At 38.2% G+C, this 25,091-nt stretch overlaps 1 protein-coding gene across 7 annotated transcripts; it reads right to left on the bottom strand.

Annotated features, from left to right (window-relative positions):
* Window positions 1-213: 213 nt before the first annotated feature.
* Window positions 214-10,913, bottom strand: LOC140839399 (mitochondrial outer membrane protein porin 6-like). 7 transcript variants are annotated; one of them, XM_073206074.1, is made up of 7 exons: window positions 10,757-10,913; window positions 10,380-10,466; window positions 8,137-8,204; window positions 4,975-5,085; window positions 4,738-4,824; window positions 1,344-1,552; window positions 214-741 (listed from the first exon to the last, which is right to left on the bottom strand). In XM_073206074.1, the coding sequence occupies exons 2-7, from the start codon at window positions 10,426-10,428 to the stop codon at window positions 438-440; spliced, it is 828 nt and encodes a 275-aa protein (XP_073062175.1). In that variant the 5' UTR covers window positions 10,429-10,466; window positions 10,757-10,913; the 3' UTR covers window positions 214-437. The 7 variants fall into 7 exon arrangements, with proteins under 7 accessions (XP_073062175.1, XP_073062176.1, XP_073062177.1 ...); XM_073206075.1 differs by having other exon boundaries at window positions 10,380-10,458; window positions 10,640-10,899; XM_073206076.1 differs by having other exon boundaries at window positions 10,380-10,480; window positions 10,655-10,899.
* Window positions 10,914-25,091: the final 14,178 nt, after the last annotated feature.

Below are 25,091 nucleotides of genomic sequence, written 5' to 3'. Positions count from 1 at the left end.
TACATATATGAACTCTGGTATCATTATAACTTAAAACTAAGCTACAGTATAAATTTCTAACGCAATTTAACCTATAGTTCACAAGACTTAAAACAAAACCTACATACAACTTATTCCCACGAAATATTTTCTCCAAAAGGACCAAAACTTATGCTGCGTACCACAAAACAAAACAAAACAAAACCAAACAAGATGTGATCAAACAGCTAAAAGTGGCCAACAAAAATTGGTAAAAATTATTATTGTCATGGCAAGTCATGAATGTCACAACAGTTGTCCAATTTTCTTTCAACTCTGCAATACTATCACAGTACATTAATAAGGTCAAATAACCCGACAAAATATGTGAAAATTTTAACCCATTTGAGGCAGTAAAAAATGTATCAAAATTCAAGAGAGTAATGAAAATTTCAAATCCAGCAGAATTATTCGTAAATTTAGGGCTTAAGAGTAATAGCAAGGCCAAGTTTTGGGGCATTGCTAGCTTTTGTGTCGTACTCGGCTGAAAAAGTTACCAGTGATTTAGGCCTCCATTCTCGTTGACTCAAAATAGCAACTTTTCCATTGTCAGAGAATCTGGTCTTCACCAATGTGAGTGGATCAACCTTATGCGTACTTCCGATGCTGAAACTGTTTTCAAAGCTGGATAATCTGTGAGTCATTTCAGCTGCTATCTCCGTTCCATTGACTGGATTTACTGAGTGCAGATATGAAGCCTTTACGGTTTGCCCCTTATCGGTCCTATCCAAAAGTGAAGATTGAATTTCAGCACAAGTATTGTACAAATTTTGTCTATAAGGTACAGGGGTACAGGGGTCAATTAAGGCACCCAAAAGGCTACAGGTTTTGGCATGCGAGTACTCTAAGCATAAAGATATATCTCAGTTCTTGAACTGCATTAAGGTTAATCCAAAAAATTTAGCCCAAGGATTGTACTTTTGTTGGTTAAACAGAGAAAAGGTAAAGATCCGACCTTCAGCAGTTATCATGTTAAGGGGGAAGTTCTGACATCTTAATAATTTTTAAATTGTTAGGTGATAAACCCAAAGTACAAAGCTTAAATTCGAAAGATCAGTTCTTAGCTGGGAGTCTATTAAGTTACTAAACCTTTCAAAATTACTCATGCAATTGATGCCACATTAAAATTAATTACAAAGAAAAATACTCTCTTAACTTGCCTCTACCTGATAAATGTGCCTTCAAATTAGATGTAGCAGCACACATTTTACTTTCGTTATTAACGGTCAAATAATGTGTTTGGGTCCATTGATGGGTGGGAAAATATTGCATATATAACGAATTAACTGAAGCAAAGTGAGAGAAATCAAGAAGGTGCAACATACAGTATAAGGGCCGCAGAAAAATCAGGCTTGTTGAAGCTTATTCCAGCATTGCACTTGGTAAAAGAAGAAGATGTGGTTTCAAATCCAATTTCAGCACCAATGGCAATATCTTTGGAGCCAACAGCGGCAGCAACCTCCAGAAGAGGAGTTGGGTTCAGGCCAATACTGGAATTAATGGCTGCACGATGGTGAAAGTAATGCACATCAAGCTGAAAATGTGAAAATGTCAGTTAAGGTTTTAACCTGTCCAGAACATAGTTATTTTCTTTAACAAACTAAGCGTACAATAACCATATATTCCTGAATTTATGTATAGCCATAGTGTATGAGTTACAGGCTGTAGAGAAAAGGCCGTGTAATGCCTGTGTGCAGAGCAATCAAATTGAATACATCTTTTGTAGTGACAATTGATGATATTCAAGATCGATAAATTTCTTCTAGTTGGAAGAAGAAAGGACTTAAAAATATTTCACAACTTTTGAACCACTATAAATTGTTGAGAGTTATTATCACATTTTAAATTTCAACCGCAATTTCTCATTACTATTTCGTGCATCCAATCAGAACATTTTAAATATGTTTTAATTGCATTCCAACAGAGACATGTTTTCAACCTTACCATCTCTCAACTGTTCTTCAAATAGATTTCCCTACTGTATTTTTATCACTTGCTTACTGCACTGATGTGTTTCCACCAATCACAAACAAATTAACCCAATTTAAGAATCCTATCATAGATGCATATGTATATATATATATACTAGCAAGAAGCACGTGCGATGCACGTAAATATTAATTATTTAATAAAATTAAAATTTGATTTTTTTTAAAAATAATTTGATTCATTTTTTTATTTATATTGATTTAGTTTTTTGTCATATTAGACGAATAAATTAATTAAGAACTTGTATACTTTACTTTCAAAATTGTTTCTCAAATTGAAATTCAAGTCGTTAATTTTATGTTATATAATAAATTATAATTAGCATAATATATAGAATGAATTGAACTGAAACAAATTTTGAAAATATATATATCTAAGAACCACGTATAAGGTATAATAACCTAAAAATCAACCAGATTATGGATTTTATAAATGCATAAATCATAATTTATATAAGTGAAGCACACTAAGGACAAATAATTTTCAATTTAAAATATTTATGACTAACTTGTCAAAATATTATCAAAACTAATGAAATAATAATAATTGATAATAAAATATAACCCCTATAATACTCAAAATTTGCTTTTAAAATTTGTTTTCAATTATTTTTACACGGTTGAAAGATTTTCTCAAACAGTTATAAATATTAACCACGTGAAAAGTGTGAAAGACGGTTCAATATTTCTAATGATATTTTCAACCAGTTGACAATCTAAACAACAAGATATAGTTTGAAGAGTTAGTCTCATGTGAGACCGTCTCACGGATCTTAATCCGTGAGACGGGTCAACCCTACCCATATTCAAATAAAAAGTAATATTCTTAGCATAAAAAGTAATACTTTTTCATGGATGATCCAAATAAGGGATCCGTCTCACAAATACGACCCGTGAGACCGTTTCATACAAGTTTTTGCCTAGTTTGAAATGTAAAAACTTGTGAATAGTAAAGACACGGGAATTTTATGGATGTAAAACACTCACACGTCACTCCTTCATCTGTAAAAAGGATTCCATTAAAAAACTTTGTCTTATATATATATATATATAAATATATATATTTATAAGTGCGACTAAAATATTTAAACTTCTTATTATAGCTAACTATTTTAATTTTTCTATCAGATTCGTATTTTATGATATTATTAGTATATTAAAATTCATAATTATTGATATAAATTCTAATAAATAATTTATTAAATTTTTTACTTTCAATTCTTAGTTAAAAAATAATAAAATATATTAGTATTAAATTTCATATTATTATATTATTATATACTTATCATGTTATTGTACTATTGCATATATAATTATTTTTTCTTATATCTTCATGTGATACTATAATTTATTACTTAATTAGAAACTACACTAAAATATAATTACAAAATTGCATTAAAATAATAAAATAACATGTAGAAAGAAAATTAAAAGAATAAAATATTTAAACTTAGTATAAAGATGGATTATTTGAGAAAGTTAATTTAGGAATTACATTTTATTCTTGAAGTGATATAAATTATTACAATCAATGTATATTGTAGTGATAATTCATTAGGAATTGTTAGACTATTAATTATATATGATGTGGAATAATTAGGCTACTAATTAATTATATATTAGGTGGAATAAATAAAAAAAATTGATATTTTCTTTTTACACTTACAACAATTAGAAATTTACAAATATATCTTTATTGAATTTTTGGATTTGTATTGATGAGGATGTCATTTTTATCTTTTGACAATTGAAAAAATTGTCAATTATCTACACTTACGTAGGTTTATAGATAAAAAAAATATATTTTTATTATCAAACATATATTCATTTTTAATGCATAGATTTCCCATAAATTATGTAGAAAATTTCCATGCAATTAATCTAACAACACACAATTTAAGGGGATGGTAGAAAATTTACAATGAAAAACTTTGTTATTATTTTTACACTTTTATAAGTATAATAGTTAAATATATATTCTTTTAATATTTTTAATGATTTTTTAAAATTAAAAAAAGCTATTGTTTTAATATTTTTTCTAAGAATTATGTATCAAGAAAATATTATTTCTCTAATGTATTTTTATTATAAAATATTTATTCAATTTTTATGTAACATTATTTTCAAAGATTCTTATGTTGCAATTTTTTATTAAAAAATAAAAACACTATTTTAATCCTTATGTATTTAATGATTGTGTAATTTTCATGCAATTAATCTAACAATACACAATTTATGAGAATAGTAGAAAATTTACAAGGAAAATTTTGTTATTCTTTTTGTACTTTTATAAGTATAATAGTTAAATATATATTCTTTTTAATATTTTTTGTAAGAATTATGTATGAAGAAAATATTATTTTTCTAATATATTTTTTATTATCGAATATCGATTCAATTTTTATGTAATATTATTTTCAAAATTTCTTATTTCACAATTTTCTATTAAAAAAATAAAAACACTATGATCCTCATGTGTTTAATGAGTTCAAAAAAATAAATACCTCAATTAAATACATAATCAATACATTACAAATCCATTATCCCAAATTTGTCCCTAAATTTTATATATTTTTTCCACCAATACCCATGCAATTAATACAAACAATGCATAGTTTTTGGGCAATGTAGTAAAATCACAATCAAAAAACTTTGCTCATCATCCACACTTTTATAGGTATATAGATTTGTAAGACACTAACAAACTTTAAAATTGGACAGATCGGCGTACCTTTCCGGACTTGTTGTCAGGAACATTGAAGCTAATTGCCGCTTTTGTCCCATGTAACACATTATCTAGAGTTACCTTAGTAGAAACCTGAAATTCATAGAACTTAGGATGTAGTATTCCTTATAAGAGAGAAATATAATGATCTGATAGCCCACCGATGTTCTTGCTACTCTCCTGAAATTAAACTACGTAAATAATAAAACTAAGTCAATTCTAATGTCGAGAAAATTTACTTACATTTGAATAAGTATCAACTTTCATGTCCACGGTAGTCCTTCCACATCTGTACTGAGTACTTACATCACCGAAAAAAATTTGATCCTTCTTTACACCAGTAGCTGTAATTCCCTATCAAAATGATAATTCATTTCACTAGTTCAGAAACTCACACAGTTCAGTGTTCCACACACAAAAATGTGAAGCAATTTCAGAATGTTACATGCATTTTGACCAGCAACGAGATCTTTTAAATATTTCAAATTAGTGCCCACTGACACAGTTCTACATGAGACGCCATGCAACCAATAAAAAATCAATCATTTCTCTCTTGGAGTCCAACTTCAGTGAGCCCCGCTCAACTAAGAACAGAGCCTTAAATGTTCCTGATACTCACGGGAAATTTAGGGTCCGCTCCCAGCAAGTGTCACTAATACAGACGCAGGGTTTTGAAATGGTCCCGAGCCTGAAATCACGAAAAAGACCGTTAAGAGGGGGCCAGGAGTGTGTCCTGGCGTAGCTCCTCCGACGCTCAAGTCAGTGACTGAGGATATATTGGGGGAGCAGCTAAGGGTGCTGCTGAAAACAACATAGCCAATCCATCCTTAATCATATGCTCAAACCTGATATTTATAGGAGAATACCTGGGTCCTTGATGGGCTTGTTTTCCACTTGGGCTATGGATGGGCCAGGGATAATAGGGCCCGTGATGGGCCTGCCTTCCATGGGGTATCACGCCTTAGCGGAGGAGTTATGAGATGATGAGGTGAGGTGTTGATTTTATTTTCCTGCTAAGGCCCAGTTTAGCAGAGGAGTTAGAGGGTGGAGGTGTTGATTTTATTTTCCTGCTAAGGCCCGGCTTAGCGGAGGAGTTATGAGATGATGAGGTGGGGTGTTGATTTTTCCTACTAAGGTCCGGTTTAGCAGAGGAGTTAGAGGGTGGAGGTGTTGATTTTATTTTCCTGCTAAGGCACGGCTTAGCGGAGGAGTTATGAGATGATGAGGTGAGGTGTTAATTTTTCCTGCAAAGGCCCGGCTTAGCAGAGGAGTTAGAGGTTGGAGGTGTTGATTTTATTTTCCTGCTAAGGCCCGGCTTAGCGGAGGAGTTATGAGATGATGAGATGAGAGTTTGATTTTTCCTGCTAAGGCCCGGCTTAGCAGAGGAGTTAGAGGGTGGAGGTGTTGATTTTATTTTCCTGCTAAGGCCCGGCTTAGCGGAGGAGTCATGAGATGATGAGATGAGAGCTTGATTTTTCCTGCTAAGGCCCGGCTTAGCAGAGGAGTTAGAGGGTGGAGGTGTTGATTTTATTTTCCTTCTAAGGCCCGGCTTAGCAGAAGAGTTAGAGGGTGGAGGTGTTGATTTTATTTTCCTGCTAAGGCCCGGCTTAGCGGAGGAGTTAGAGGGTGGATGTGTTGAATTTTTATTTTCCTGCTCATGCCCGGCTTAGCAGAGGAGTTAGAGGGGGGAGGTGGTGAATTTTTATTTTCCTGCTAAGGCATCGCCTAGCAGAGGGGTTAGATGGTGGAGGTGTTGAATTTTTATTTTTCAGCTAAGCTATCACCTAGCAGAGGAGTTAGAGGGTGAAGGTGTTGAATTTTTATTTTCCTGCTAAGGCCCGGCTTAGCAGAGGAGTTAGAGAGGGGAGGTGGTGAATTTTTATTTTCCTGCTAAGGCATCGCCTAGCAGAGAGGTTAGATGGTGGAGGTGTTGAATTTTTATTTTTCTGCTAAGGTATCACCTAGCAGAGGAGTTAGAGGGTGGAGGTGTTGAATTTTTATTTTCCTGCTAAGGCCCGGCTTAGCAGAGGAGTTAGAGGGGGAGGTGGTGAATTTTTATTTTCTTGCTAAGGCATCGCCTAGCAGAGGAGTTAGAGGACGGTGGTGTTGAATTTTTATCTTCCTGCTAAGGAATCACCTAACAGAGGAGTCAAGTGCACAGGGAAGTGGGAATTATTTTCCTTCAAAAGCTTAGTAGAGGACCTAGTAGATGGGGGCGACTAGGGCATACCATGTTAGAAAATTTTATTTGGTTTGTCGTTAACGAACAATGTTTGCCGTTGCGAAAATTACGGGGATCGACCTTGGGCAACGCCCCCATAATTTTTTCAGAAACTAGACAATCATTCGCAAGGGGCGTGCTTGGGCGAAAGCATGTTTGGGCGTCGGGGCGAGCTGGCGGATGAAGGGCAAGTGGATGTGGGCTAAGTGGGCGAGGGGCGCCGGGCAAGCGTGAAGCAGGGCGCGAGGGCGCGGCGTGGGCGAGCTGGTTGCTTGGGCGAGCTGGTGGCGTTGGGCGAGCGTGCACGAGGACGGCTGGTGCTTGGGCGGGCTGGTGGCGCTGGGCGAGCGTGCACGAGGACGGCTGGTGGCGTGGGCGAGCTGGTGGCGAGGGGCGAGCAGATCACTCGTGGGCGAGCGTGGGGAGGGGGCGACGTTGCGACGGGCGAGGAGCGAGTGCCGAGGACGGCTGTTAGGGGCGACGCAGCGAGGGGCGAGGTCGGCGAGGATGACTGAGCGAGAGTGCGAGGGGATGAGCAAGCGAGTAGGTGGGAGCGTGCGGTTGTTAGACGAGGAGAAGCTGTGAATGGAGTGGAGATTGATGAGAAGTAGAGGAAAAATGCGCAACTCGCACCCGGTAACCCGAGGACAGCACAGCTAATCGAACTTTGAACCTACGATTCAGTTCGACTTGGGAGGGGGACTCTGGTGATACCCCATGGAAGACAGGCCCATCACGGACCCTATTATCCCTGGCCCATCCATAGCCCAAGTGGAAAACAAGCCCATCAAGGGCCCAGGTATTCTCCTATAAATACCAGGTTTGAGCATATGATTAAGGATGGATTGGCTATGTTGTTTTCAGCAGCACCCTTAACTGCTCCCCCCATATATCCTCAGTCACTGACTTGAGCGTCGAAAGGGCTACGCCAGGACACCCTCCTGGCCCCCTCTTAACGGTCTTTTTCGTGATTTCATGCTCGGGACCATTTCAAAACCCTGCGTCTGTATTAGTGACACTTGCTAGGAGCGGACCCTAAATTTCCCGTGAGTATCGGTTTCTTTTCAAATAAGGATCACAATAAAATAGAATACAGAAGAAACTTGAACATGAGATCTTAGTGAAATTAGTAATTTGACAACCTACTTAGACTCAAATACAAAATTGAATTACGAAAACACAACCATTCCAGTAGAGCTCGGGAGCGACAAGATGAACTTCTGATCATAATTATAATCTTTGCTCAAAAGATCTGCATATAAAGATAAGCATTTCAAATCAATAAATTAGGTCAAAAAGGTTTTCTCGCAGATAGAAAACAGTACTCTTCAAATACTAATCGTTCAGTAGATCTTGCGACTTGCATTCTTGCTAGACTACAAACACAATAAGGGAAAAATAAAGTAAAATATTTCAACAAAAAAAAAACCCAAGATGACAAAGAAATCTTCAATCAAGGTATTAATCATGGGTAGCCAGGTTCAAAATTAGATAATCTCTGTCCCATGACAGCAGAGGCCATTAAAACATTTTGAGAAACATAATTGTTTTCAATAGCTACTTCCCTGTAGCTTTAATCAATAAAAATAAGAGTACAAAGTTAATCAACATTCAATCTTTTCTCCACAAAAATAGCCTGGCTGCCCGCTGTATCACACAAAGGCACATCACAAAAAAACTATGAAGGTCACGGATTCTTTGAATATCCTTGCATGAATGATACTTGAGTAATAATTTTCTAGCTGAAAGCTACCATCAACTTCCATAAATAAAAATTGTTGTTTAGCGTAATGTTTATGATGCAAAGTATCATCAAGTGAAACCAAATATTTTGTCTCGCAACATAATTTTCTGATACAAAACAAAATATTTACTACATCAAACAAATAAAATCAACACTATTGACAATCTAAAGGGAAAAAAATTAAGAAGTATGCAAGATGAGTATAATATAGTCATAAAAGACCCTTTTTCCAAGTGTGTTACAGAAAACAAAGAACAAGCTGTTTTGGAAAATAATTTAAATTTGGAGTTATTTTTTCTCAAAAAATAATATATAACAGATACTTGAGGAAAAGGGGACTCTACAACAGCCATCTTATTGGCCTGTGATCAAATAATATGTTTTCGATAACACAGGTGCAGAATATTTTTGATGGCCCAACAAGAATGAAGAAAATATGAAGTTACAACAAAGTGGCTTGTGCATAGCCCTCAGCAGCACAAATTTGAAGTATGACAGGTACCAATACACAGAAAAATGCAGAACGTAAAGGATATCTTAAATATAATTTCACTCACATAAATTTGTTTGTGTTAGTGAGCTTTATGAAGACACAATCTTTTTAAATACAAAATCAGGAATCTCATTAACTTGATAACAACAATAGTTACTAAAACCCCACAAGACATGTACTTAGGCATGGGTATAAAGTAAGCATTGTGGTGTGCCTTAAAAGCCAAAAGCACGTTTTACAAGAGCCCGAAATGCAAGGATTGTGTATGTCATGAATCCAGATCCAAATATGAGAGACTTTGATCCATTGGTCCCAGGAACATCAAATTTAGAAGCCCAAGCGTGATTGAAAATGAGAAGCCCAAGATAGTAAATGTGTATGCTAGGAGAACTAAAGGAAAAACACCTGAAGAGGGGGATATATAATGGCAGTTAATTTGTATGAGACGATATTCAGATATTGTTTCTTGTTGAGAGAGTTACTAGCACTTAGCTAGGGAGTTACATTTGTACAAAGGGTCAAACCTCTAGGTCTATCTTGCTTTCCAATATACTATCTCTATTACACTTCGTTGAAATACTTGATTTCTTGTTCATTGCTTGTAGAATTGTTGCGAGGCATAACAGTGTACTTCAAATGGAATCCAATATTGTAGCCATTTATAATTTCTATTAGCATAAAAGAATGTTCAATTCATTGTTACTCAATAGCTTGTAAATTATATAATATACGTTTTCTAATCACAAACCTAATATTGAAAATAGTATTGTTTAGTTTGCTTCACTTAGAAAAGGTGCACAGCTCAATGTGCGCCTTGAGCCTGAGCTCCTGAGCATGTGCGCACCATAGTGCACTCTATGACCTTAATATCATTGCGTATAGGTAGCTGAAATATTAATTGTTATAGGTAGCTGTTGTACTTCGTGGATGGCTCATCCACTCGCATTGTAAACTTTTAACATATTAATATAATTATTATTAGTTTCCAAAAAAAAAAAATATCATTGCGTATCAGCTTTCATAAGAATCCGACCAAGAAATAGTATGCATATCAAGCTGAATATAATGTGCATATGGAAACTTGTATAAACCTTGAAACACACTCAGGCAACAATCCAAGTTCTCATAGCTCAAGCAACCCATATAAGGAATCTAACTTTCAAACACACAAATAATAATTAGAAATGCACCTCTAGCACGCCTGCCAATTTCTGAAAATGGGGCCGGGCCATCAGTCATCCTTCTTCGGAAAAAAAGTTCAGGTTAAATCTGCAAAACTATACGCAAATACCTAGGTATTAAATTCCATAACCAGAGATACACAACTTCCAAAACGAAATAAAAATAGAAAAAGTTGGATTTGTCATTTGTTACAGGAAATCATCGGTAATGCAAGTACCACAACGGAGTCAAACACAAATCAACAGGACAAACATTACGTTGATTTTACCTTGGGATGGAAAACAGAGTACACAATCGACAAACCATAAAAATAACCTACATAAAATTGCTTAAAAAAAGGGTTTACATAAGAAATGTTACGCTTTAACACAGAAAAACATCCAACCGTAGATGTAGAAATGAGGATCGCCGCCAAGCAACGACCGCCACCACAAGGCCGTTTGAATGAACAAATGGAGGTTTGGTGGAAGAGACGGAGTAACGAGGGTTTAAACTTTAAAATGTAAGCTGACTGGAAAAAGAAACAGGCTGAATGATAACGTCACCTGTCCGTTAATGTGAATGATTGAAATCTGAGACTCTATTGGGTGGTCGAGATATATTGTGTTACGAGCGGGTAACCATTCTAAGGCGTGGCTTAATTTTGGGCCTTCTTCGGGGCTGTGCGCCACAAAAGAATGGCTTAAGTCAGCGCGTCAGCCATATGTTCAAAAAAAAATTCACCTTGAGATCGATTCAAAGTTTGATAGATCGAATGACCAACGACCGTCAATAAGTCTCGTGGTAACAAAAATGTATTATTCTATGATATATCAAGGTTCACTATTTGATTTATATTTCGTCGATCAATCCTTCCCAGTTCACATCTTTGTGAAAGAACTTTTTTTGTAATTCCTTACATAAGGAGTTTTTGTCTGAATTATATTTGAATGAAAGCTCGAAATTGATTCGAATGATTTGATCATATTAGCTAGATATTTGACTTATTGTATGAAAATAAATTAGAGAAAAACTCGAAATATTTGTTTAATATTTAATTGGTATATTAATAAAATATTAAAATTCCCGAGCGGTTCACGAACTATCGAAAAAATAAATTAAGATCGAGTTCGGATCAAAATAGCTCGTACATGTTAAAGGTAGACTCGAATTTGATAATTTCAAATACGAATCAATTTTTTTTAATCGGTTCGAAGAAACCGTAAGCTTGCTAGATTTGTTTGCACCATTAGCTAAGAATGTATTTCGTAGAAAAATAACAAATATGTATTCATCTACATAAATATGTATATGTAATATATACTAGCGACTGTACACTCACATTGTGTGTAATATAATACGTGAATATTATGTGTTAACATAATTTATTCTTAGAGTTCTTGATTTAATATAATATTCTATAAATTAAATAAAACATAGCATCAGATTTAGTGTGTGTGTGTGTGTATATATAGGAAGCACGCCTATTGTATACACACAAAATCTTATCTTGACGCAGCTAAAATAAAATAATTTATTTAAAATGCAATAAAATTTCATTTACCATCGAAAAAGCATAAAACTTCTTCTGTAAAATTAAAGGTCTTTTTTTTAAAAAAAAAATTTAAATGTCTTTTCAATATTACTTTTTTAAAAAAAAGTGGGCATTTGTCTCATTTGCAAGGGTTATTTACGTATTTGTTTGATAACACAAAATTTTAAAAGATCGTTAATTTCATAAAAAGAATTATATAATTTTTTTTTTATGTAGAGGACTAAATGCTTTTGGCCTTAAAAAAAACCTTTAATTAGTATATTTGGGAAACCGAAACTTTACTCATTTCTTGAAAATTTTCGCAAGACAAAATATCACCACAAGAGAAAAATGACTGCTAGAGACAATTTAAACCCTCTTATTAACCGATGCTAAAAGGAAATAGCGACGGTTCTTGTGACGGTTTCTTACTGTTGTATAAGATCTTAGCTTATTCCTTTTATTGACCATAGCCCGCAAGTGACGATTATCTTCAAGTAAAGCGTCCCTAACGACGTGTAACGTACCGTACTTTTTTTAACTATTTTAAAATTTGCGGAAAAATAAAAAATTTCTTAAATAAAAAATAACTTTCAAATTTTGATCATCAATAAACTGTTCATCCAAAATTTTTGCCACAAAAGATCACCAATAAAGTTTGCTAAAAATACTTGTTTAAACATCATAAATAAAACATGAAATCAGAGTATTTGAACATGCATAAAGTTTTCATGAAAACATGGGCGGTCCTCGGGTTTATCCTTCTGCTCAGTCCAAGCCGGCTCATTGGTCCCCACCCCTCGTCTCCTCAAAGTCATCATCACCTGCATCGATCAAATCTAGTGAGTCTAAAGACTCAATATGTATAAACTGGAGATAGCAAGTACTACATAATAAAACCACATGCATCTTTAAAGTAGGGCTTACATACTTGAAACTTGAACGTAATAGCATAAACGTATTTGAAACTTGAACGTAATAGCAAAAACATACTTGAAACTTGAATGTAGTAGCATGAACATAGACGTGACATCATCATAAGACTTTTCTTAAACATACTTGTATCATACATACTTGAGCATACATAACATCATAGATATGTTTCAAAGCAAGTGACACATACATAAATGCGCCTGATCAGACTAAACCACAGTACTGGACTGACAGGGAAAATCCACTACCACATACATGAGATCCTCGGTCGTGCTTTACCGGGTGGATTGGTCCCTGATCATACTTTACTGATTTCCAATCATGATCTAAACCCGGTCATGCTTTACCGGGGTAGAGAGGTCCTTGGCCACGTTCACCGACTTCCAAACCCGTTCATAATTTGGTCACAAGATATTTAGCATACCTCAAAAACATAAAATATTTTCTTTTGCATGTCGAACATATTTACTTGGCGTTGAGGGATTCGTTGGACCTCGCTTGGGGCCACTGTTGCACATACTAACATGAGTTTGAATCCTATCTTGCATAACTAGACATGCTCTCACCCAAAAATGATAAATTTCCTTACGACGTTCTAAATCTCCCGGGACTTGACCTTGTTTAATCATCGTACTAAATCATAACATCAAAACCCAAAACCATCCCTAAAAAAAATATTTAAAAATAATTAAATTTTTTTTATAAAAGACATGGACCCCGTGTAAGGGTCCGTGTAGGTGCTGGAATCGTGAACAAACGGAATTCCTTGTACTTGTGACTTAATCCTACTCACTCGCTCATGAGGACCATGAACCAACACCTCAAGACCCATACTAAGATGCTAAGACACTTATTCAAACTTAAACAAACGCCCCAAAGCAACTACGCATCACAAACAACGCAACCCAATCTGTGAACTCGACATTTGACCCCAAAACGCATCCTACGACTTCTAATGCATACATGTGTCTATCGATGCGATCCGACCAACCAAAAACCATCCCAACATCATACTCAACATACTTAAATGCAGCAGCGATCACCCGTCAATCCCCAAAGAAGTCTGTAACAATAAAACTTCAAGAACACATCAAGAACGCATTTTCAGAAAAACGCAGTTTGAGCAGTCCCACAAAAACGATCATAACTCACTCATTTCTTATCCAAATATTTCGAATTTACTGTCAAATCGAAGGTATCAAAAATTTCTACATTTTATATGTTGAAAGTGTTTCTAGAAAATCGACCTAAAAGTCGCAATATTTAAAATCACAGCAAATTTCGAGTTTCATATCTAAAAATCGTTTCAAAACCGATCCGACAAATTTTTGCTCAAACGTTTTACAACATATATGGATTTTTACGCGTAATAAACATTATAACATATAATATAACAAGATCGATGCAAAAACAAAAGATTATACATGACTTTTGATTTTTAAAGTTATCGAAACGACGATACCGAAGCGGGGATGATGCGAGGGACGATCCGGGAAGAAAGTGGCATGATTTTTCTTGAATAAAACCCAACGAAAATTGCTGGATAATATAGAGGAGAGGGCGGCTGCTCTTGGTTCTTAGAACCCTAAAATTTTTTTCTAAAAAAATAAGAGATGAAATGTGTATGTGTGTGTTGTGTGAAACGTATATGGGTGTGTGTAAAAGTGTGTGTGTGTGTGTGTGTTTGAGTTAATAATAGGGTTAATTAGGGGCTAAATTGTGCTAAAATTAATAATTAGCAAACAATGAAAAATGCTAACCCACTTTTAACTTAATAAAATCCCTTAATTTAAAATGAAATGTACACTTGCTAAACTTTAAAAGTTTTAAAATCCTAAAATCACTAGTTAAATAAATTAGACTTTAAAAATACTAAAAACTTAATAAATCATTTAAAATGTCTCATTCTTAACTTAAAATTAAATACCACATTTTAAAATTGCCAAAATCGTCGCCGGTCTCTTTTTCCCGATCCCGCATCGAATAATCGCCTGAAAATGAAACTCAATAAAACATTTAACATGCATCGCCTAAACATAAATAATATAATTTCATAAATCATGCATCTCAAAAATCATTTTAAATTTGATTAAATAATTTAACAATTAAATAAATATATGGGTTTTACGTGTACTGAATTTGGGCTCTACAGTTCCTCCTCCACTTAAATAAATTTCGTCCTCGAAATTAAACTTACCAAATAGTTTTGGATAGAGACTCATCATATATGTTTCTATCTCCCAAGTGGCCTTCTCCAATGAATGGTTCAGCCAGCGGACTTTGACCAACTTGGTCACCTTGTTCCGAACTCTCTGCTCCTGTCTGTCTAAGATTTGGACAGGTCTTTCCTCATACGATAGATCTGGAGCATGCTGCAACGGCTCATAGCTTAAAACTTGCGAAGGATTCGCTATGTACTTACTCAACATCGAGACATGAAACACATTGTGTACACCAGCCAGATTCGGCGGTAAGGCTACACGATAAGCTAGTGTACCAACTCTGTCAAGAATCTCGAACGGTCCAATAAATCTCGGACTAACCTCTCTTCCCAAATATTATAACACCCTTCATGGGTGCTATCTTCACAAAAACATGATCACCTACGGCAAACTCTAGACCTCTCCTCCTCTTGTCAGCATAACTCTTTTGACGACTCTGGGCGGTCTTCATCCTATCTCGGATCTTGTCCACCACATATGCTGTGGGGACCCGGGCTCTAACTCAATTCTTTTTGGGATTTAATTGGATCTTTGCTCGAAAATGTGGGTCAAAAATTTGTTTTTAATATTAATTCAATTGTATAACTAAAGCATATCATGTCTTTAACTGAAATAAACAACATAATGTACATACATGTCTGTCTAGTACAACCATACACCAGTGTTTAAAAGTTTCGGTACAAGTCTAGTACAAACAACTAGTAGCTGCAACGCCCGAGATCACCACTCTATCAACAATCTCTCATCTTCCTCGTGACCCAGATCCTGCCCCACCTGTTGCCATGCACACATACAGACACGACAACAGCCGGATAACTCCGGTGAGAACATATCCCAATATAAAACATGGATGCATGCAATGTCATAAATCATGTACAAAAGCATAGCATATATCAATTAACATGAATGATAATCTAAGACATGTAAAAGAATACCAATCTGTATTCAACATTTAAATCTTGACTCGACTCATTTCTAATCTAGGGATCCCGGTGTGAATAAGACGGTCTGTCACCTACTCAACCAATCGGGGCGACGGTACGTCTTATTCCTAGACTTCGGTCAACTCTGTATCGAGGGTCTACACATAGAGCAAATCTACTCCTATGCGTCGATACACCGAAACGTCTAGTTTTGGCCAGTCTGCCAATATCTCCTATCTCAGGACTCGACTATAAATCAATAAACAAGGCATTACATAATGAAATGTAATAACAATCTAGTATGTGATTTAGGGAAACTCGTATCAAATCTGAATCGAGTTGTGCAATCTCGTGACCACATGAATTATACCTTTCGTGTCGCACTGTCTGTCGAGATCTCGAATCAAATGTCAAACCTGTCACTTCAAATCTGAAATGGCAATGTAACAATGCACTCTATCAAAACATAACTCATATCAAAATCTTGCACAAGTCAATACTTAATCATACTCCGTCTCGGTAACAATCGACGGCATAACGGCGTATTTCTTCGATACCAATAACTCCATTTCAACATATAACTATATCAAAATCTCATCAACATTACAATATCAATGACGTAATCCTCTTCAACTCTGAAAATCGATATATTCCTCACAAATACATGCTGAAAATCGAAACAATAGCATACTGTGTCCAAAAATCACTCTGACAACGAATATACGATGCTCTATATATCAAGAACACATATTCGCAACAAAATCATGATTTCCCCAACATCTACAATCTAAATCATACTGAAAATGGAATATACTTACATCCTTAGATAGCTCTTGGTGTAAGGAACAATAATCTCAACTTGGAATTAAAATCGGAACACAAAATCATTCAAAAGCACAAGTTGAAAATCAAAAGAACATGAAGCTTTCTCCCAAACATTTCCTCGGCTCTCAGGTTCTGAAATGAAAGAGGAAGGAGACACATATCTATATTGCATGCTCAAGCACAAGTTTTGTTATTTTTCAAATGACACGCACGACCGCGGGTGCGGTACACTAGTAGCGCGGGTGCGCTGTGCCCACGGCACATCTTGCATTTTCCGAAATTCTTAGACCGCGGGTGCGGTCCTTGCATGACCGCGGGTGCGGTCTCATCACCGCGGGTGCGGTCCTGTTAACACCGCGGGTGCGGTGTGGCTTCGCACAAATTCACCAATTTCTTCTCAATGTACCGCGGGTGCATTATCTCTAACACCGCGGGTGCGGTATGGCTTCGGCCCAAACCTCACAATTTCAATTTAAATGCCATGCATTCTCCAACTTGTGAATCTCACATCCATAACAGCTGATAATTCTCGAGCCTTACATTTCTCCCCCTCTTAGACAAGAGTTCGTCCTCGAACTCGTAAGCAAATAATCATACAAATATATACAACACAGTATAATCAAAATTGAAAGGAGGACTCACATCATATAAATAGCTCAGGATGTTTCTGCCTCATATCAGACTCTGTCTCCCAAGTTGCTTCCTCGATGCCATGACGTCTCCACTGAACCTTCACAAGCGGAATGGTCTTGGTTCTAAGCTGTTTCTCTTTCCGATCAAGAATCTGTATCGGTCTTTCAACATAGCTCAGAGTCTGATCTAGCTCGGCTTCGTCAGGTTGAATAACATGAGAATCATCCGGCATGTATCGGCGCAACATCGATACATGAAAAACGTCATGTATATCGGACAGTGAAGGAGGAAGAGCAAGTCTGTAAGCTCGATCGCCAATCTTCTCAAGAATTTCATATGGACCGACGTATCTAGGAGACAACTTTCCTCGCTTGCCAAATCTGACAACGCCTCTGAAAGGTGAAATCTTCAAAAATACTCTGTCTCCCTGCTCGAATGCCAACGGTCTGCGTCTGACATTGGCGTACTTCGCTTGTCTATCTTGTGTTGTCTTCATTCTCCTCTGAATGATCTTCACTTTCTCGGTCATCTCACGAATCATATCAGGTCCTAACTCCGGTACCTCAGAGATATCATCCCAGTACAACGGAGATCTGCACTTCTTACCATACAAAGCTTCGAACGGTGCCATCTCAATACTAGTCTGATAGCTGTTGTTGTATGAAAACTCACACAACGACAATGAATCTTGCCAACTAGTACCAAAGTCTAGTACTACAGCTCTCAGCATATCCTCTAAAGTCTGGATAGTCCGCTCTGACTGTCCGTCCGTCTGAGGATGATAAGCAGTGCTCAGGTGTAAAGTCGTACCCAAAGCCTGCTGTAAGCTGTGCCAAAAGTGAGAAGTAAATCGTGAATCACGATCTGATACGATCGACTTCGACACACCGTGCAATCTGACGACCTCTCTGACATACAACTCTGCCATCTGATCGTGTCGATAGGTCATTCTGTACGGAATAAAGCACGCTGATTTGGTCAGTCTGTCTATCACAACCCAAATCGCGTCACAGCCCCGCGAAGATCGAGGTAACTTCGTCACGAAATCCATGGAAATGTGGTCCCATTTCCATTCAGGAACAGACAAACTCTGAAGTAATCCTCCGGGCTTCTTTCTTTCTGCCTTCACCTGCTGGCAATTTAGACATTTAGACACAAATTCTGCAATGTCTGTCTTCATTTGCTTCCACCAGAATTGCGTCTTCAAGTCATTGTACATCTTCCTGCCTCCAGGATGAATGCTGAACCGACTACAGTGTGCCTCTGACATGATCTGTCGTCTCAAATCTGAAACCTCTGGCACTACTAAGCGGTTATTCACATACAGAACAGAATCTCTAACCTGATACTCTGATATATGACCAGTTTTGACAATATCAATCGATTTCTGAATGCTCGGATCGATTCTCTGCGCTTCTTTGATCCTCAAAATCAGATCTGGCTCAATCTGAATCACAGCAAGTCGCAACGGTCTACTATCTGTATCAAATGTCAACCCAGACAAGCAACAATCCTCTACTAAATTCGATACACCTACAGTCGATAAGGAAAGAGCACATACCTTTCGACTTAAGGCGTCTGCCGCTGCATTCGACTTCCCTGGATAGTACTTGATCTCGCAATCAAAATCTTTCAGTAGATCAAGCCATCGTCGCTGCCTCATGTTCAACTCTGACTGAGAAAAGAGGTACTTCAGGCTTTTATGATCGGAATAGATCTCAAATTTCTCGCCATACAAATAATGACGCCAGATCTTGAGTGCAAAAACAATCGCCGCCAATTCAAGATCATGAATCGGGTAACGAGTCTCGTGCGGCTTCAGCTGTCTAGAGGCGTATGCTATCACGTGCCCTCGCTGCATAAGAACACATCCTAGCCCTCTGTGAGATGCGTCACAGTATACAACGAACTCACCTGTACCTGAAGGAATCGTCAAGACAGGCGCACTGGTCAGCCTCTTTTTCAACTCTACAAAACTGGCTTCACAATCTTCAGACTACACAAATGGCATGTTCTTCTGTGTCAACTGGGTGATAGGCTTCGCTATACTGGAGAAATCTCGTATAAAACGACGATAATACCCGGCTAGACCCATGAAACTGCGTATCTCCGGCACAGAAATCGGTCTCGGCCAACTGATCACAGCCTCAACTTTACTCGGATCTACCGTAATACCATCTCCAGATATAATGTGACCCAAGAATACAACCTGTTTCAGCCAGAATTCGCACTTGGACAGTTTGGCATACAACTGCTCATTTCTCAACGTCTTCAATACGATTCTCAGATGATCTGCATGCTCAGTCAGACTCTTCGAATATACCAAAATATCGTCAATGAACACAATCACAAAATCATCTAAATATCTCTGAAAAATGCGGTTCATCAAACTCATAAACACCGCTGGTGCATTCGTCAAACCGAAAGGCATAACAACAAACTCGTAATGTCCATACCTGGTTCGGAATGCAGTCTTCGGAATATCAATGTCTCTAACTCTGAGCTGATGATACCCTGATCTCAAATCAATCTTCGAGTATATAGACGATCCCTGTAACTGATCAAACAAGTCGTCGATGCGAGGCAAAGGATACTTGTTCTTCACTGTTGCCTTGTTCAACTGCCTATAATCAATACACAGTCGCATCGAACCATCTTTCTTTCGAACGAATAGCACCGGAGCACCCCAAGGTGATACACTCGGTCTAATGTACCCCTTGGACAGAAGATCATCCAACTGTGCCTTCAACTCTTTCAATTCAACAGGCGCCATCCTATACGGAGCTCTCGAAATAGGAACACTGCCTGGCACAAGATCTATGCTAAAATCTACCTCTCGAACCGGAGGCAACCCTGGAATCTCATCAGGAAAAACATCTGCAAACTCGCAAACCACTGGCAAATCTGTCAATGCTGGGCTCGACTTCAGTAGGTCTACTGAATATACGAGAAAGCCCTCTGCTCCTCTCTGAAGCAATCTACTCATAGTCAGAGCAGATACTAAGGGAATCCGAGATCTGGAACCCTTGCCATAGAATTTCCACTCATCTGTCATTTCGGGTCTGAATCTGACAATCTTGTGGAAACAATTTACAGTGGCCCTGTACTTGGTCAACATGTCTATACCAACTATACAATCAAAATCAGCTAAACCAAGTACTACACAATCAAGATCGATCTCATGCCCCTCAAACTGAAGCATACAGTGTCTAACAGTAGTCACAGATATCAAACCACTTCCCAACGGAGAAGCTATAGACACTACCGTAGACATCGACTCAACAGGCAATGAATGTCTTAATGCAAAATGTTCAGATATGAATGTATGAGATGCCCCTGTGTCTATCAACACATATGCAGGATAACCGCAAAGAAAACAGTTACCTGCAATGACGTCATCTGGCGCCTCCTGCGCCTGCTCCTCTGTCAGGGCAAAGACACGTGCCTGCTGTCTGGGAGGCTGACTCACCGTCTGACTACCTCCTGGTCTCTGCTGGGTCTGTGTGGAGGGTGGCTGGAAGGAGTGTACAGAGGATGCCTGTCTCTCCATCTGTGGCACTGGTGCTGATGACCCTGCACTCTGGAATCGTGGTGCACCTCTCTGGGGACAAACTCTAGCGAAATGTCCATGTTGCCTACAGATGTTGCAGCGTCCCATAACTCCTTGACACTGCTCCGTCGCATGTCGTCCTCCACACGAGCTACAATATACGCCACTGTAATCTGAACCCTGACCTCTCTGTCGAGATCCACTCGAACTCGATGAACTACTCCCGGACTTCTTAAACTGTTTACCCTTAGCTTTCAAAAATTCCTTCTTGCCACTACCACTAGATCCACTATCGAAATTAGGAAGAGGTGGTGGAAACTGTACGGTAGTAGGCTGTGGCGGTCTCTGCCCCTGAACACCGTAGGAAGCCCCTCGCTGCCTGATCAAGCCAGCCTCTGCTCCCTTCGCTCGGTTCAATGCCTCTGAAAAAGTACTAGGCCGGCCCGTGTTCACCAAGGTAAAGACATCGGGGTTCAGCCCGTTGATGAACTGATCGGCCACTGCCTCGTCGTTCCCGGCCACATGCGGTGCAAATCGTAACAATGCAGAAAATTTAGCCAGATACTCCTCGATGTTCCACTGTCCCTGCTTCAAATTCGCAAATTCAGCTCCTTTATCTTTTCGGTAGGAAACGGGGAAGAAGCGCTGATAGAACTCATCTTTAAAGACTTTCCATGTGATATCAATGCCTCGGTGCTCCAAGGCTCTCTTCGTAGTCAACCACCAGCTCTTGGCAACCTCTTGCATCTGATGCCCTATCAGTTTCACACGTCGCTCATCAGTATATGCCAAAGACTCAAACAACATCTCGATATCATCGAGCCAGCTCTCGCACTCTACTGCATTCTCTTTGCCCTTCAAGGTAGGCCGATGGAAAGACTGAAATCTCTTCAATAAGGTCTCCATCGGTGTAGCGGTGACATCCATCTGTGCACCTGATGTGCTACCCTGCTCTGGCTGTGGTATACGTCTAGGCGGCATAGATCTGATTATCAAACTGATTAGTACACAATCAATATCATCTGTCTCAGCCCTCCTCTGATCATAGACTCTGATCGAGAATCGGTTCTGATTCAGGCTTGAAATGCTGTAAATCAATTCAGATAATACAACACAACATATAATAGGGAAAGCAATAATCATGCTAGCATCTCAAAAGCAAGTAGATGACTCGATCTACCCCGCTCATTCTATTCTATCTCAGTTTACAGAACCTACTGCTCTGATACCACCTGTTGTGGGGACCCGGGCTCTAACTCAATTCTTTTTGGGATTTAATTGGATCTTTGCTCGAAAATGTGGGTCAAAAATTTGCTTTTAATATTAATTCAATTGTATAACTAAAGCATATCATGTCTTTAACTGAAATAAACAACATAATGTACATACATGTCTGTCTAGTACAACCATACACCAGTGTTTAAAAGTTTCGGTACAAGTCTAGTACAAACAACTAGTTGCTGCAACGCCCGAGATCACCACTCTATCAACAATCTCTCATCTTCCTCGTGACCCAGATCCTGCCCCACCTGTTGCCATGCACACATACAGACACGACAACAGCCGGATAACTCCGGTGAGAACATATCCCAATATAAAACATGGATGCATGCAATGTCATAAATCATGTACAAAAGCATAGCATATATCAATTAACATGAATGATAATCTAAGACATGTAAAAGAATACCAATCTGTATTCAACATTTAAATCTTGTCTCGACTCATTTCTAATCTAGGGATCCCGGTGTGAATAAGATGGTCTGTCACCTACTCAACCAATCGGGGCGACGGTACGTCTTATTCCTAGACTTCGGTCAACTCTGTATCGAGGGTCTACACATAGAGCAAATCTACTCCTATGTGTCGATACACCGAAACGTCTAGTTTTGGCCAGTCTGCCAATATCTCCTATCTCAGGACTCGACTATAAATCAATAAACAAGGCATTACATAATGAAATGTAATAACAATCTAGTATGTGATTTAGGGAAACTCGTATCAAATCTGAATCGAGTTGTGCAATCCCGTGACCACATGAATTATACCTTTCGTGTCGCACTGTCTGTCGAGATCTCGAATCAAATGTCAAACATGTCACTTCAAATCTGAAATGGCAATGTAACAATGCACTCTATCAAAACATAACTCATATCAAAATCTTGCACAAGTCAATACTTAATCATACTCCGTCTCGGTAACAATCGACGGCATAACGGCGTATTTCTTCGATACCAGTAACTCCATTTCAACATATAACAATATCAAAATCTCATCAACATTACAATATCAATGACGTAATCCTCTTCAACTCTGAATATCGATATATTCTTCACAAATACATACTGAAAATCGAAACAATAGCATACTATGTCCAAAAATCACTCTGACAACGAATATACGATGCTCTATATATCAAGAACACATATTCGCAACAAAATCATGATTTCCCCAACATCTACAATCTGAATCATACTGAAAATGGAATATACTTACATCCTTAGATAGCTCTTGGTGTAAGGAACAATAATCTCAACTTGGAATTAAAATCGGAACACAAAATCATTCAAAAGCACAAGTTGAAAATCAAAAGAACATGAATCTTTCTCCCAAACATTTCCTCGGCTCTCAGGTTCTGAAATGAAAGAGGAAGGAGACACATATCTATATTGCATGCTCAAGCACAAGTGTTATTATTTTTCAAATGACACGCACGACTGCGGGTGCGGTACACTAGTAGCGCGGGTGCGCTGTGCCCACGGCACATCTTGCATTTTCCGAAATTCTTAGACCGCGGGTGCGGTCCCTGCATGACCGCGGGTGCGGTCCTGTTAACACAGCGGGTGCGGTGTGGCTTCGCACAAATTCACCAATTTCTTCTCAATGTACCGCGGGTGCTGTATCTCTAACACCGCGGGTGCGGTATGGCTTCGGCCCAAACCTCACAATTTCAATTTAAATGTCATGCATTCTCCAACTTGTGAATCTCACATCCATAACAGCTGATAATTCTCGAGCCTTACATATGCAGTCTGCTGAACAATCTCTAGACCAAGTTCTAATCTCTCACCGACTTCATCCCAATTAATCGGCGATCTGCAATTCCTCCCATACAATGCCTCGTAGGGAGCCATACCTATAGACGATTGAAAACTGTTGTTGTAGGTAAACTCCACTATAGGTAGCTTCGATTCCCAATTCCAATGGAAATCTATTACACAGGCTCTCAACAAATCCTCAAAAATCTGAATCACTCGCTCAAACTGGTCATCTATCTGTGGGTGAAAAGTTGTACTGAATAGCAACTTAGTCCCCATGGATGCATGTAAACTCTTCCAAAAGGACGATGTGAACCTCGGGTCCCTGTTGGACACAATAGAAACTGGGATTCCGTGCAATCAAACTATCTCTCTGATATAGAGCTCCGCATACTGCGTCATGGAGAAAGTCGTCTTCACTGGCAAGAAGTGTGCCGACTTAGTAAGTCGATCCACTATAAACCAAATATTATTGGATCCTCTGACTGACTTCGGCAAACCAACAACGAAATCCATAGTGATATTCTCCCACTTCCACTCGGGGATAGGGAGTGGCTTAAGCATCCTTGCTGGCCTCTGATGCTCTACCTTCACCTGCTGACAAGTGAGAAATTCAGACACAAATTGGCGGATATCTAGCTTCATCCCTGGCCACCAATACAAAGTCTACAAATCCTTGTACATCTTGCTACCTCCTAGGTGGGTGGAATATGGAGATGCGTGTGCCTCTGTCAGAATATCTCTATGATCGAATCAACGCTAGGCACCCACATCATTCCTCTGTACCTCACAAAACCATCAGACACAGTGTAGAGTACACTGCCCTTGGCTTCATCCTTCAGCCTCCATTTCTGTAACTGCTCGTCTGAAGACTGACCTCTACGGATTCGATCAAACAAAGAAGACTGGACTGTCATATTAAACAGCTTAGGAACTCTGTCCTTTTGATAAACCTCTAATCCAAATCTTTGAATTTCTGACTGAAGAGATATCTGCACTGACAGCTATGCTACGACTGCAATATTTCTGCTCAAGAGGTCTGCCACAACATTAGCTTTCCACGGATGGTAGCTAATTTCACAA

This window comes from Primulina eburnea, chromosome 8 (genome assembly GCF_022965805.1).
Source record: "Primulina eburnea isolate SZY01 chromosome 8, ASM2296580v1, whole genome shotgun sequence".
NCBI classification, from domain to species: domain Eukaryota; kingdom Viridiplantae; phylum Streptophyta; class Magnoliopsida; order Lamiales; family Gesneriaceae; genus Primulina; species Primulina eburnea.
This window is presented reverse-complemented; position numbering and strand designations above follow the sequence as displayed.

Excerpts from the sequence above, each read along its gene's own strand:
- LOC140839399 (XM_073206074.1), bottom strand. The coding sequence starts at position 10,428 with ATGACTGATGGCCCGGCCCCATTTTCAGAAATTGGCAGGCGTGCTAGA. Across the intron at positions 5,086-8,136 it reads TCCCGAGCTCTACTGGAATG|GGAATTACAGCTACTGGTGT; the intron begins GTTGTGTTTTCG and ends TCATTTTGATAG. Across the intron at positions 742-1,343 it reads TTTTCTGCGGCCCTTATACT|GACCGATAAGGGGCAAACCG; the intron begins GTATGTTGCACC and ends ACTTTTGGATAG.